At 42.1% G+C, this 12,535-nt stretch overlaps 1 protein-coding gene across 14 annotated transcripts in view; it reads right to left on the bottom strand.

Moving 5' to 3' along the window:
- Positions 1-12,535, bottom strand: part of myo9aa (myosin IXAa) — a 115,148-nt gene that overhangs the window by 73,460 nt on the left and 29,153 nt on the right. For all 14 annotated transcript variants that reach the window (XM_079664379.1, XM_079664386.1, XM_079664380.1 and 11 more), the window contains exon 2: positions 5,918-6,880. In XM_079664379.1, coding sequence (XP_079520505.1) covers positions 5,918-6,793 — 876 coding nt within the window. In that variant the 5' untranslated portion in view covers positions 6,794-6,880. The remainder of the gene's footprint in view (positions 1-5,917; positions 6,881-12,535) is intronic.

The following is a 12,535-nucleotide window of genomic DNA, read 5'->3' as shown; positions in this document are numbered from 1 at the left end:
AATCATTCCTAAATGTCAGGTAGCCAGCTGAAACAAAAATATTTAACAGGCTAACATCTGGATACAAAGCCTGGGTGGTAGTTAAACACTAGATGATGACTAGCTGGCACAAGAAAACTACAAATAAAAACTTTTTTTATCAAAAATGCATCAATCCAACAGATATTTGGTCGTTGTAGAGATATTGCAAAGAAGCGAAGACATAACTCAAAGCTAAATCTGGCACTGTTACGCTTGACACATTTGAATGTTTTAAGCGTTCATTACTGTGCATTGTCCCTGCCAAATAAACTATTAAATGAAATGAAACATCTGCACTGACCCAGCATTACTGATTAGCACTGTCAAAACAAATGGACATCAAGCAGAGAATCAAGCAGCTTTTACACCTCTAATGCTACAGAAGCAATGCTGCGAAGCCTTCCTTCAAAGTCGTCTATTATCCATTGCACTACAGTAAAAGTCAGTGTTGTTAAATTAAAATATAACCACACAAGGTTATGGATTTGGTGAAAGAGTTTCTATATACATTGTTACTGCATTTTTTTGTGTTATTCAAAACTTCCTGTATATAATGTTTGATGTTGGCATGGAGACAAAAAAGAGCCGAACTATTTCACACCATAAATTCCAATGTGCAAGTACTGTACGCAGTCACAGGAATGTAAAGCTTAATGTCAATTGGAGTCATATATTGCGCAAGAAGGAAAACAACTTTAGGAATGACAGACAGCAGATAAGCACTGAACCAACATCAGGTGAAGTATTTGTCGTATTTCACAAATGTTTGTACTCGTCTTCATTGTGTGAGGTCAATTGAAGTCCAAAGGTGTTGAAGGATCAGTCAAATCTGTCTTTTCCCCTTCAATCTCTGACCCACAATTGAAGTCTTCCACATCTCTGATTTCCTTCATTTGGAATAAAAACAATGGTTTATGTTTTCATCTCCTTTAAGCTGAGCTTTATTAATTGAAGCACTTGAGCGACAGGGCGTGTCAGGATCTTAACACGTAACAGTAGCAGCTGTTTGCTGGTTTACAGAAAGACCAAAACCTCTTGTAAGTGATATCCTACATCAGGAGTTTTAAAAAAAACCTCTCTCTCTACACTTTAGGCTTTGGGCTGAGCTTGCCCTGCGACTGACAGTCAACAGGAAACGGCTGTCTGCTATGCTAAAGGATTGTTGACTTTAGGGGGATGGCTCAACACTATCCTGGTTTTCGATATCAGACATTTCTGGATGTTAACCTGACCGAGTCACAAACATGTAAGAAAACGTGTTGTACATCTCTAATCTAAATCAAACACCAAATCACTGACATTAAGCTAGAATCTTAACATATTGAACCTGAATCTTTCTGATGCCACAAATAGCTTTAATCCACTTTTTTCACATTCTTCCCCCAAACACCTACAACTTTGATGTTGAGCATCAAAGTTCCTCTTCAAGCCAACTGAAGCAGAGCTCTTGAAAACCAATGGCCCATGTCAGAGTTCAAGGTTAAATTGAAAGCTCTGTACGTTAGAATTTGAGAACATTAACTCCAGTTCAACTCTCTACTTTCTACTGCCACCAGGGCATCAATCTCTGTGAGGAAATACAACCACACACAATTACAGAAGGAGAACCAATAAACAGAATGTATTGAAAATGACGCGTGTCATTCCTCCTGTGCTGCTTGTCGACTTTCCTGAATGAAGAGCTACAAGGAAATGAAGATGAATTGTTCCTATGAGGTCATTCTGGCTGCTGTTCTTCCTCTCCTTTGCTCTATCTCGATCTTCAGTAGCACCGCAGCTCCAGTCTTGGCATTAATCACCAGCGGGCAGATACGCAATCTTACTGTGCAAACAATTAAAGGCTGCTCCTCTGCACTCAAAACTACTCACTCGTGTTGCTCCATTGAGGATTAACCCAATATGCTTACTCATTAACCCGGGAGTCACACCGATGAATGGCATTCCTGAGAACTGTGTTTGCTAAACCGAAGGCAATAAATCGCAGTGTAGAGCTACTTGTTGCAAAGGGTGCTTTCATGCCAGTTAACTTTGAACTTGGCTTCTTACTAAGCTGCCAGCTTCAACTTGACACTGATGCAGAGGAAATTGGGAGCCTTTGTATTTCTTTACATGGGGAGGAAATTAAATAAATATATCAGATTTTGGAATGCGATAGTAACAATTTAAATCAGACAAAACTTGAGTTGCCCTTAAGTCAAATATTATTCATTTTTTGGCTGTTAGATAACGAACACAATTGTTAATGCTGGTTTTATATCCATAATAAATATCAGAATGAATGTATGCACTTCTGTGATCCAGCCCTGTTCTTGGTGAGTTAAACAAGTGCAAATAGCAGGTGGTCAGTTGACTTGACAGTGAATGATACAAACCCTTATGAATTACAACAATGTACACTGGAAGCATTGTGCATGCAATGGTCAGGAATGCAGTTGATGCTGAAAAGACAAATGAGAAAACAATGTGTGGTTGTGAACTTGTCAAAGACTCTTGACTGCCTTGCCTTAAAGTGACAGGTCCCTGAAGAGGCAAAAGAATATGAGAGGAATGTTTTGAGTGATATGAAAACAACCAGTTTCCTTCACAACCTTTGACTGGGCCTCTACAGGGTCTACCTTGAGACAACCTGTCCACTGTGCAACAAAAATAAAGATTGTAATCACAAAAACAAGAATCCACAACTGTAACCACTGAGTCAGCACTGGCAGTTGGAGATAGAGAGATCCTCTGTGTGTGCTACATAATCCCCACACAGCTGGACTGAAACCTCTGTATGGGGACACAACTCTGGGTCAACCATAGAGACAGTTGTGGCAGTGTTGTGTAACTGATGTTAAAAGCCACACGGAAATACATTCACAGCGAGTCACATTGAGTATGGTGGAAGGAATCAATCGATTCATACAGGACAGCACTACGGTTCACACACATTGATGTAACATAAATGTATCAACACGTAATACTTCACCTTTGTGTTATGGTTAAACTAATGTGTAGGCCTACTATGTTTTAATGTGAATCAAAGTCATGACTCCAGTCATTCAAGACAAGTATTAATCCAATTTGTTCCAGCCAACTTGAAACTAAAAGCCTGCAGAGACATCTGAGACAGGATCTGGGTAATGAAGTCTTGAGCAGACCTTTTTTAACCCTTGTATGGTGTTCGGGTCTGTGGGACCCATTTTCATTATTTATCAAAAAAATAATGATATCATAAATTATTTTTTCACAGTCACACTGTGCGTGTGCGTTTGTTTATGCGTGTGCGTGTGTTTGTGCGTATGTATGTGTGTGCGTGCGTATGTATGTGTGTGAGACGTTTGTGTTTCGGCCCCTGCCATTCCCACACAAAGTTGCAACATTGTTGATAAATTCAAGTACTGACACCTGTCTGCTCTCACATTCCCGCATTATGTCTTGCGGGAACCAATCTTTATATTTTCACACTCTATCCCAGCTGTAAATTTGGGGGGGTGGGACAGAATAAATAAAGCTTTGCCAGTTTGGGTCCTTATCACAACTGATCAAGATGGCCCAAATATTCTCTGCTCAGAGGGCCTTACAAATGATTTTGGAAGAGACAGAAACATTTGATGATGATGAAGAGGAAGAGGTTTCAGAATGTGAGGATCACATTTCTGAGAATTCTGAGTCTGACAGTGACTTTGAAGAAGAGAATGAGATTGAGCATCAGCTAGTTAAAAAAAAAATAGATATATTGCTTGTAATTGAGATGAAGTAAACATCTGTTGAGTATTTTAACATAAAATAGTTTGATTGTGTTGAATTGAAACCCAAAAAGGGTGAGTAACACAAATATGTGTCCTTGGGCAAGACACTTCACCTGAAATTGCTGCTGTGGGTATTGTTCACAGTAGATGACCAATGTAGTGGGGGAAAAAAGTATTTAGTCAGCCACCAATTGTGCAAGTTCTCCCACTTAAAAAGATGAGAGGCCTGTAATTTTCATCCTAGGTATACCTCAACTATAAGAGACAAAATGAGAAAAAAAAAAATCCAGAAAATCACATTGTCTGATTTTTAAAGAATTTATTTGCAAATTATGGTGGAAAATAAGTATTTGGTCACCTACAAACAAACAAGATTTCTGGCTCTCACAGACCTGTAACTTCTTCTTTAAGAGCCTCCTCTGTCCTCCACTTGTTAACTGTATTAATGGCACCTGTTTGAACTCGTTATCAGTATAAAAGACACCTGTCCACAACCTCAAACAGTCACACTCCAAACTCCATTATGGCCAAGACCAAAGAGCTGTCAAAGGACACCAGAAACAAAATTGTAGACCTGCACCAGGCTGGGAAGACTGAATCTGCAATAGGTAAGCAGCTTGGTGTGAAGAAATCAACTGTGGGAGCAATTATTAGAAAATGGAAGACATACAAGACCACTGATAATCTCCCTCAATCTGGGGCTCCACGCAAGATCTCACCCCGTGGGGTCAAAATGATCACAAGAACGGTGAGCAAAAATCCCAGAACCACACGGGGGGACCTAGTCAATGACCTGCAGAGAGCTGGGACCAAAGTAACAAAGGCTACCATCAGTAACACACTACGCCGCCAGGGACTCAAATCCTGCAGTGCCAGACGTGTCCCCCTGCTTAAGCCAGTACATGTCCAGGCCCGTCTGAAGTTTGCTAGAGAGCATTTAGATGATCCAGAAGAGGATTAGGAGAATGTCATATGGTCAGATGAAACCAAAATAGAACTTTTTGGTAAAAACTCAACTAAATAATGCTGAGTTGCATCCAAAGAACACCATACCTACTGTGAAACATGGGGGTGGAAACATCATGCTTTGGGGCTGTTTTCCTGCAAAGGGACCAGGACGACTGATCCGTGTAAAGGAAAGAATGAATGGGGCCATGTAAGGTGAGATTTTGAGTGACAACCTCCTTCCATCAGCAAGGGCATTGAAGATGAAACATGCCTGGGTCTTTCAGCATGACAATGATCCCAAACACACCGCCCGGGCAACGAGGCAGTGGCTTCGTAAGAAGCATTTCAAGGTCCTGGAGTGGCCTAGCCTGTCTCCAGATCTCAACCCCATAGAAAATCTTTGGAGGGAATTGAAAGTACGTGTTGCCCAGCGACAGCCCAAAAACATCACTGCTCTAGAGGAGATCTGCATGGAGGAATGGGCCAAAATACTGTTGACCAAATAGTTATTTTCCACCATCATTTGCAAATAAATTCTTTAAAAATCAGACGATATGATTTTCTGGATTTTTTTTTCTCATTTTGTCTCTCATAGTTGAGGTATACCTAGGATGAAAATTACAGGCCTCTCTCATCTTTTTAAGTGGGAGAACTTGCACAATTGGTGGCTGACTAAATACTTTTTTGCCCCACTGTATGTATGATCTGTATGTGTAATGTGTATTTGTAAAGCGCTTTGAGAGTCATTGATAAAGCGCTATCATAAATAAGGATTATTATTATTATTATATGAACACCACACAAGGGTTAGGTAATGAAAGCTTCTTAATAAGGTGTGGCAACTAATTTGCTGACATGATCACTCGAAGTCCCGTCCCAAGTCAAGTCAATTTAATTTATACCAAGATCAAAAATAAAAAAAGAATTCTCTCAAAGGGCTTTACAATCCGCACAGGAGTTGATACTCTGTCCCTTTAACACTTGGTTAAGTTGAGTAAAAACTAAGACTTGACACAAATGTTTTTCCTTTTAAGTAAGGTCTAATTTTTATGGAGTCAATCAGTCAAGAAGTCTCACATAACTCAGGTCTCAAGTCATTATTTGTTTAACTTGGGTTGGACTCGAGGCCAAGTCTCCCAGCTTTGTTGACAGCAGAGCATATTAGCAAACAACATATAGGTTTGTATTGAATCACAGATTGCTCATGTTTCACTTACCTCTAGTACTGGCCCGGCCCCCAGGATGATCTGCTCCACTCCACTGGCAAAACCCTTCTGGCTGAGAGCGGTCAGATGATGGATGAGAAAGTTTGTGCTTTGCGTCTTCCCAGATCCACTCTCCCCAGATATAACAATGCACTGGTTTCTCTCCTTCTGCAGCATGGCGTGGTACGCCACGTCTGCCACCGCGTAAATATGTGGCTCCAAATCTCCCAGCGTGTGGTTGTCATACATTTTTACATACTTGGGGTTGTAGATGGGCAGGAACTTGAAGGGGTTAATGACGATAAGAATGCTTCCGACATGCGTGTAGATCTTTTCCTGGCGGAAGCGCGAGCGCAGGTTGTCCAGCAGCGAGCGCTCGTTGAGCTCCGGCAGGCAGCAAAGATCTGCGTGGTCCCCCTGAGCCTCGGGCTGTGGCAGCAGGCCACGTTCCACCATGCGCCGGCGCTCCTCTGTGACCTGCAGCCACATCTGGAGGCTGCCCCCATAGTGAATCGAGCCATCCAGGTTCTTCTGCCTGAGAAGAAAGCGGTAATCTTCTCCGCCAGACAGTGGCCGGTGCTCTAGTGCCACTCGGGGCCAGAGCATCATCCGCTGCACGGGGCAGTCGCTGGGGTTGAGAATCCATTCTTCCCCGCCAAATTCCTTCACTTCAGCCAGAACATAACACCTGGTGCGGTCCAGCTGCAGGCGCTCAATGACTCGTTCGATGGCCTCAGCTGCTGTGGTGGTCTTGCGGGCGCTGATCGGGCAGTAGATGGTGCCCTCGGCCAGGGAGCCAGGGTAGATGCGCACGGTGAACTCTGAGTTCTCGAAGCGCGGCCGCCGGCCCAGGGTGCCCATGCCCCCGACGCCATCACGAGCACTCATGGCGGAGCAGGAGTTCCCATTAGCAGCAACTCTGCACAGGCTCGTCCTTTACTGGGCTGGAGAGACCACCGAGTCAAGACATTACCACTGTAAAGCAGAAGACAAAAGGTTTATTAATACCCTGAGGATTTAAGTATGGGAGAAATATCACATGTTTCTAAAAGAACACTGCATCCAGATTCCAAACAAATAGATCCAACAAAATAAACACATCCAGCACTAGCAGGACTTATCCGACACTGCAACAAAAACAGACTTCTACCAACTGTTGAATCAAACCTTCTGCAGTCTGCCAGATTACGAAACGTGTCAGATTATGACAGAGTCGATGTGCTATTATGTAATGTACTGAAAGGGCCACATTTTTCTTTAGCAGGAGCCCCGACATGCATACTCATAAAGGATAAAGCATAAGTCAACGGGATCTACAGGATTACCATTAACAAAAAAACACACACCCAAGCACACACTTAAGCCTTTGCCAACGCAGAGAACAGCAGCTGCCACACTCTTTACTGAAGACACAATCACGCAATTCACTAGTACTCTCTATAATACACAGTGGAGGGGCATCACGGGATGAGGAGAGGCCACAGAGAGAGAGAGAAAAGTGACAGAAAAAAACTCTGCTGCTCTGCAATTTCCACGCTTTCATCTGCATTTAGACAGTTCTATATTATGCATGTAGCGAACTACTTCTAAAATATTAAAATAAAGTTGTTTTTGAATTCTCAAATCAATAGGAATGTTCATACAATACCCGCAACCATACAGTAGATAGAGGTTAGGCACAAATACTTTTACTTGCCATCATTATCTCTTAAACAATTATAACTGTTATATTCAGCATTGGATATAATCAAAGTGGAGGGTAGGGCCATATGCACAGCGTCTAAGAACGCCCAAAAATAAGCCTTTAACACAAAAAGCCACAGTGGAGGACTGCAGGTGGTCCGTTGACTATGTGGAACATTATGCAGCTCAATGTTGCTTTGACGGAATAATGATTTGTGTCACATTTGATGCCCTGATGAGGCAGACCTATAAAAAGGGGCTGGTGTTCATTCAAACCAAAACGAGTCTGTCAACCACAGATGAAGCCTGCGTTGCTATAGCTGATGTATTCATCATCTCTAACCCTGATGGCATTGCAGTAGTGTGTGTCATCAGTATGAAATGTTCAATGAATTCCAGGAGTTGTTGTGTGTCACGCTGTCATTTATCTTTATGTTGAACGACAAGTTGACAGAAAGGGGTTCTATCAACTCGCCTCTTCAAATTCTAGGCCAACTCCTGATTGTCAAAGAATGGGCATTAACTTGTGGCTATTGGCTGTCCTTTTCATGAAGGTAGGTACTAGGTAGGTAATGGCAACACACTATGTTACTTAAGTTTCCACTAACAAAGAAAGACGTTGTTGGAGGCATTTCCTCTTGGTCTATAAAGAGCTAAATGTGTGTCTTAAGAATCCCTCCCTCTTTTTAAAAGTTGTTTTGTTCTGAGCCTCTGTTCCAAACTGATTATTTAAAGAATAATTAAATTGCTGATGCTGCATACGTCCATAACTGGGAAATCGTTTTATATTTTCATCTATAAAATGTCAGAACATCGTGAAGACGCCTGTTTTGTTTATACACAGCTGAGGTTGTGTCTTCAAATCTTCTGCTTAACAGTCCAAAAAATATCTCGGTGACTATCATGTACAAAGACAATTTGAGAAGAGTTGGGAACCAGAAAGTATTAGGCAATTTTACTTTCACCAGGCCTTTAAGAAGTCTTATTAGTTTTTGTTTCCTTTATCTACATCTCTTTATAATAATGAAACACAGGCATCCTTTTGAGTGATTTACTTTCTGAATTTGACTAGGAGATCAATGCTCAATGTGATGGACTCAACACATCACAGCTGGATGAGCTGAATCTAACAGTCTGTTAAAGAGTGAAGCCCATTGCAACCTCAACTTTCTATAAATATGTCGTATTAAATTATTCATAGCTTTAACAACCCTTTTTACTTTACAGGCATCATTATTATACTAACATATTGTGAATATCAGAATGCGTTAAGAAGAAAAATAATAGTTATCCTCTTCTGCTACCAAACTGGATGAGCTGCAGGACCACAGCAGAAGAAAAGGTGAAAACAGGAAATGGATCAGGGACTAGCGTAGTTGGTGGAGTACAAAGGGCTCCTGCACCCCTGGTCATTTCCTGTCGCCCCTTATTCAACCTCTCATGCCATGTGTCGCCTCAGCAACTTTACCATGATGCGCACAAACACATGCACAGGACCTCTCCTCTTTTCACACATAGACACACACCCATGTGAGACAAAAAAACACTCATCACCTCTTTTAACCTCAAACAATGCATCCAGACTGACTGAATTAAGCTGAAGCCATACGCGCAGAGCCAATGGCAGGTATTAACTGACTGTGATTAATGTATGTGTGTGTCTGTATGTATGTGTGTGTTTTGAGCAGCGAGTTATAGGGAACAGATGGTCAACTCACTGCTTAAAGGATAGGGAGGAGGGATTTAGGGTTGTGGCCATGCTGGCTACTTCTCTGTTTACCATCACAAGGGCACAAGCAACGGACTGAAAGAAAATACCGAACATATCACGATAACTATCAAGTATATCTGTCTTTTAATGCTTTACCATAAAACTACAGCCAATGATGAAGGTCATGTGAGAAAAATCCAGCATATACAGTGGGGCAAAAAAGTATTTAGTCAGCCACCAATTGTGCAAGTTCTCCCACTTAAAAAGATGAGAGAGGCCTGTAATCCTAGGTATACCTCAACTATGAGAGACAAAATGAGGAAAAAAAAAAATCCAGAAAAACACAATTTATTTGCAAATTATGGTGGAAAATAAGTATTTGGTCACCTACAAACAAACAAGATTTCTGGCTCTCACAGACCTGTAACTTCTTCTTTAAGAGCCTCCTCTGTCCTCCACTTGTTAACTGTATTAATGGCACCTGTTTGAACTCGTTATCAGTATAAAAGACACCTGTCCACAACCTCCAACAGTCACACTACAAACTCCATTATGGCCAAGACCAAACAGCTGTCAAAGGACACCAGAAACAAAATTGTAGACCTGCACCAGGCTGGGAAGACTGAATCTGCAATAGGTAAGCAGCTTGGTGTGAAGAAATCTACTGTGGGAGCAATTATTAGAAAATAGAAGACATACAAGACCACTGATAATCTCCCTCAATCTGGGGCTCCACGCAAGATCTCACCCCGTGGGGTCCAAATAATCACAAGAACGGTGAGCAAAAATCCCAGAACCACACGGGGGGACCTAGTCAATGACCTGCAGAGAGCTGGGACCAAAGTAACAAAGGCTACCATCAGTAACACACTACACCGCCAGGGACTCAAATCCTGCAGTGCCAGACGTGTCCCCCTGCTTAAGCCAGTACATGTCCAGGCCCGTCTGAAGTTTTCTAGATGATCCAGAAGAGGATTAGGAGAATGTCATATGGTTAGATGAAACCAAAATAGAACTTTTTGGTAAAAACTCAACTAGACGTGTTTGGAGGAGAAAGAATGCTGAGTTGCATCCAAAGAACACCATACCTACTGTGAAACATGGGGGTGGAAACATCATGCTTTGGGGCTGTTTTTCTGCAAAGGGACCAGGACGACTGATCCGTGTAAAGGAAAGAATGAATGGGACCATGTATCGTGAGATTTTGAGTGACAACCTCCTTCCATCAGCAAGGGCATTGAAGATGAAACGTGGCTGGGTCTTTCAGCATGACAATGATCCCAAACACACCGCCCGGGCAACGAGGGAGTGGCTTCGTAAGAAGCATTTCAAGGTCCTGGAGTGGCCTAGCCTGTCTCCAGATCTCAACCCCATAGAAAATCTTTGGAGGGAGTTGAAAGTCCGTGTTGCCCAGCAACAGCCCCAAAACATCACTGCTCTAGAGGAGATCTGCATGGAGGAATGGGCCAAAATACCAGCAACAGACTTACAGAAAACGTTTGACCTCTGTCATTGCCAACTAAGGGTATATAACAAAGTATTGAGAGGAACTTTTGTTATTGACCAAATACTTATTTTCCACCATAATTTGCAAATAAAGTCTTTAAAAATCAGACAACGTGATTTTCTGGATTTTTTTTCTCATTTTGTCTCTCATAGTTGAGGTATACCTAGGATGAAAATTACAGGCCTCTCTCATCCTTTTAAGTGGGAGAACTTGCACAATTGGTGGCTGACTAAATACTTTTTTGCCCCACTGTATTGGGGGGATGGGAGGATGTGATGGAAAGGTAGATTTTTACTTAACTAAATCGATTGAATGATTAGGTGAATTTAATAATGCTGCACAAATATCAGCCTTTTTTTTATAAATAAATTGCATTCAGGGAACTAAAAGCCTCACCCACAACAAAAATGCAATGGGTTGCTCTGTTCTTCTGACGACAGTCAAACAGAGCAGTCAAACTGTGTTTTTGCTTAATCCTTGTTGACAAATATTTGGAGGATTAGTTTGAATAGATATACAATTAAGGAAGGAGTGGTTATCAACCAGGATACAATTCTACATCATGTTGTTCCTGTAGTGCAGGCCTATCCAACTGGCGGCCCGCGGGCCAGATGCGGCCCAGAACCAACTCCCGAGTGGCCCAGCCTCCCGTAGCCAAATTCCTACACTAGTACAGACCATGAACGCAACACTCCGCGTTGCATAGAAACCACCAAACCACAACGCAGCACGTTTTTTGTAAGTGCATCTAGTGGTGCTAGTAACGGTGGTCCTATGATAGCAACTCTAAAACATGTCTCTCTCAACTCTGAAGCGTAAACAGAGACAAAACGGTCATTGATCTTGTGGAGCAGATCCAAGTCAAGCTGGACCTTTTCGCGACCGATTTGAGAATGGGTCGGATGCTGCATTTTCCGACGCTCCCCAAACACATCGCAGGCACAAATCACGGATGTGATGACAGATTTCATTGCGAGGTTGAAAGAGAACTTTGCCGGTCGATTGGATGGACTTGCTCTGCCAACAGAGGTGATGGGCTTTGCCAGAGACCCCTTCACTGTTGCAATAGAGGGGGACGTATCCACCAGAGCAAAGGAAGTGGTCCACTGCATCGACAAGGGGAAATATACACTGGAACTTATTGACATGCAGCGCACTAACGGGCCAGCGAAGTTTTGGAGTGATGTAAAAAAACAGCAGTTCCCTAACGTTCAGAAAGTAGCGATCTGTGTGCTCAGTATGTTTGGATCAACATACACATGTGTATCAAGCTTTTCACACATGAACTCAATCAAAAGTAGCACTCGCTGCTCCCTGACTGACAGCACTCTTCACCAATGTCTTAGGATTGCATTGACATCCTATGAGCCAAAAATCACTGCTTTTGTTCAAAACAAAAAATGTCCCTGCCTTCTCCCATTGAGAAAGTCAGCGATGACAAATCACAAATGAGGTGATAGTAAGCACCTAGTTTACTATAGTAGACGTGTAGTGTAGTATTCATTCATATAGTTACCCGTATCCCTTGTTATGGGTTTGTGCACTGAAGGGTTTGAAAGTTCTTTCTGTATTCATTTAAATGCACTTTGTAATGTGTCTGGGTCAAATGTGACCAAAACGTATAATTTTTTTGTTATTACTTGAAAAGTGAAAAAATAGTATTGCTACAGTACTACCTCTTTGTGTTGCATTGAAGCTCTTTAGCTGTTTTTTTTTTGTATGTGAGGAC

This window comes from Notothenia rossii (assembly GCF_949606895.1).
Source record: "Notothenia rossii genome assembly, chromosome: 2".
In the NCBI taxonomy this organism is placed as follows: Eukaryota; Metazoa; Chordata; class Actinopteri; order Perciformes; family Nototheniidae; genus Notothenia; species Notothenia rossii.
Note: the sequence above shows the minus strand (reverse complement) of the source record. Positions and strands in the feature narration are given on the sequence as shown.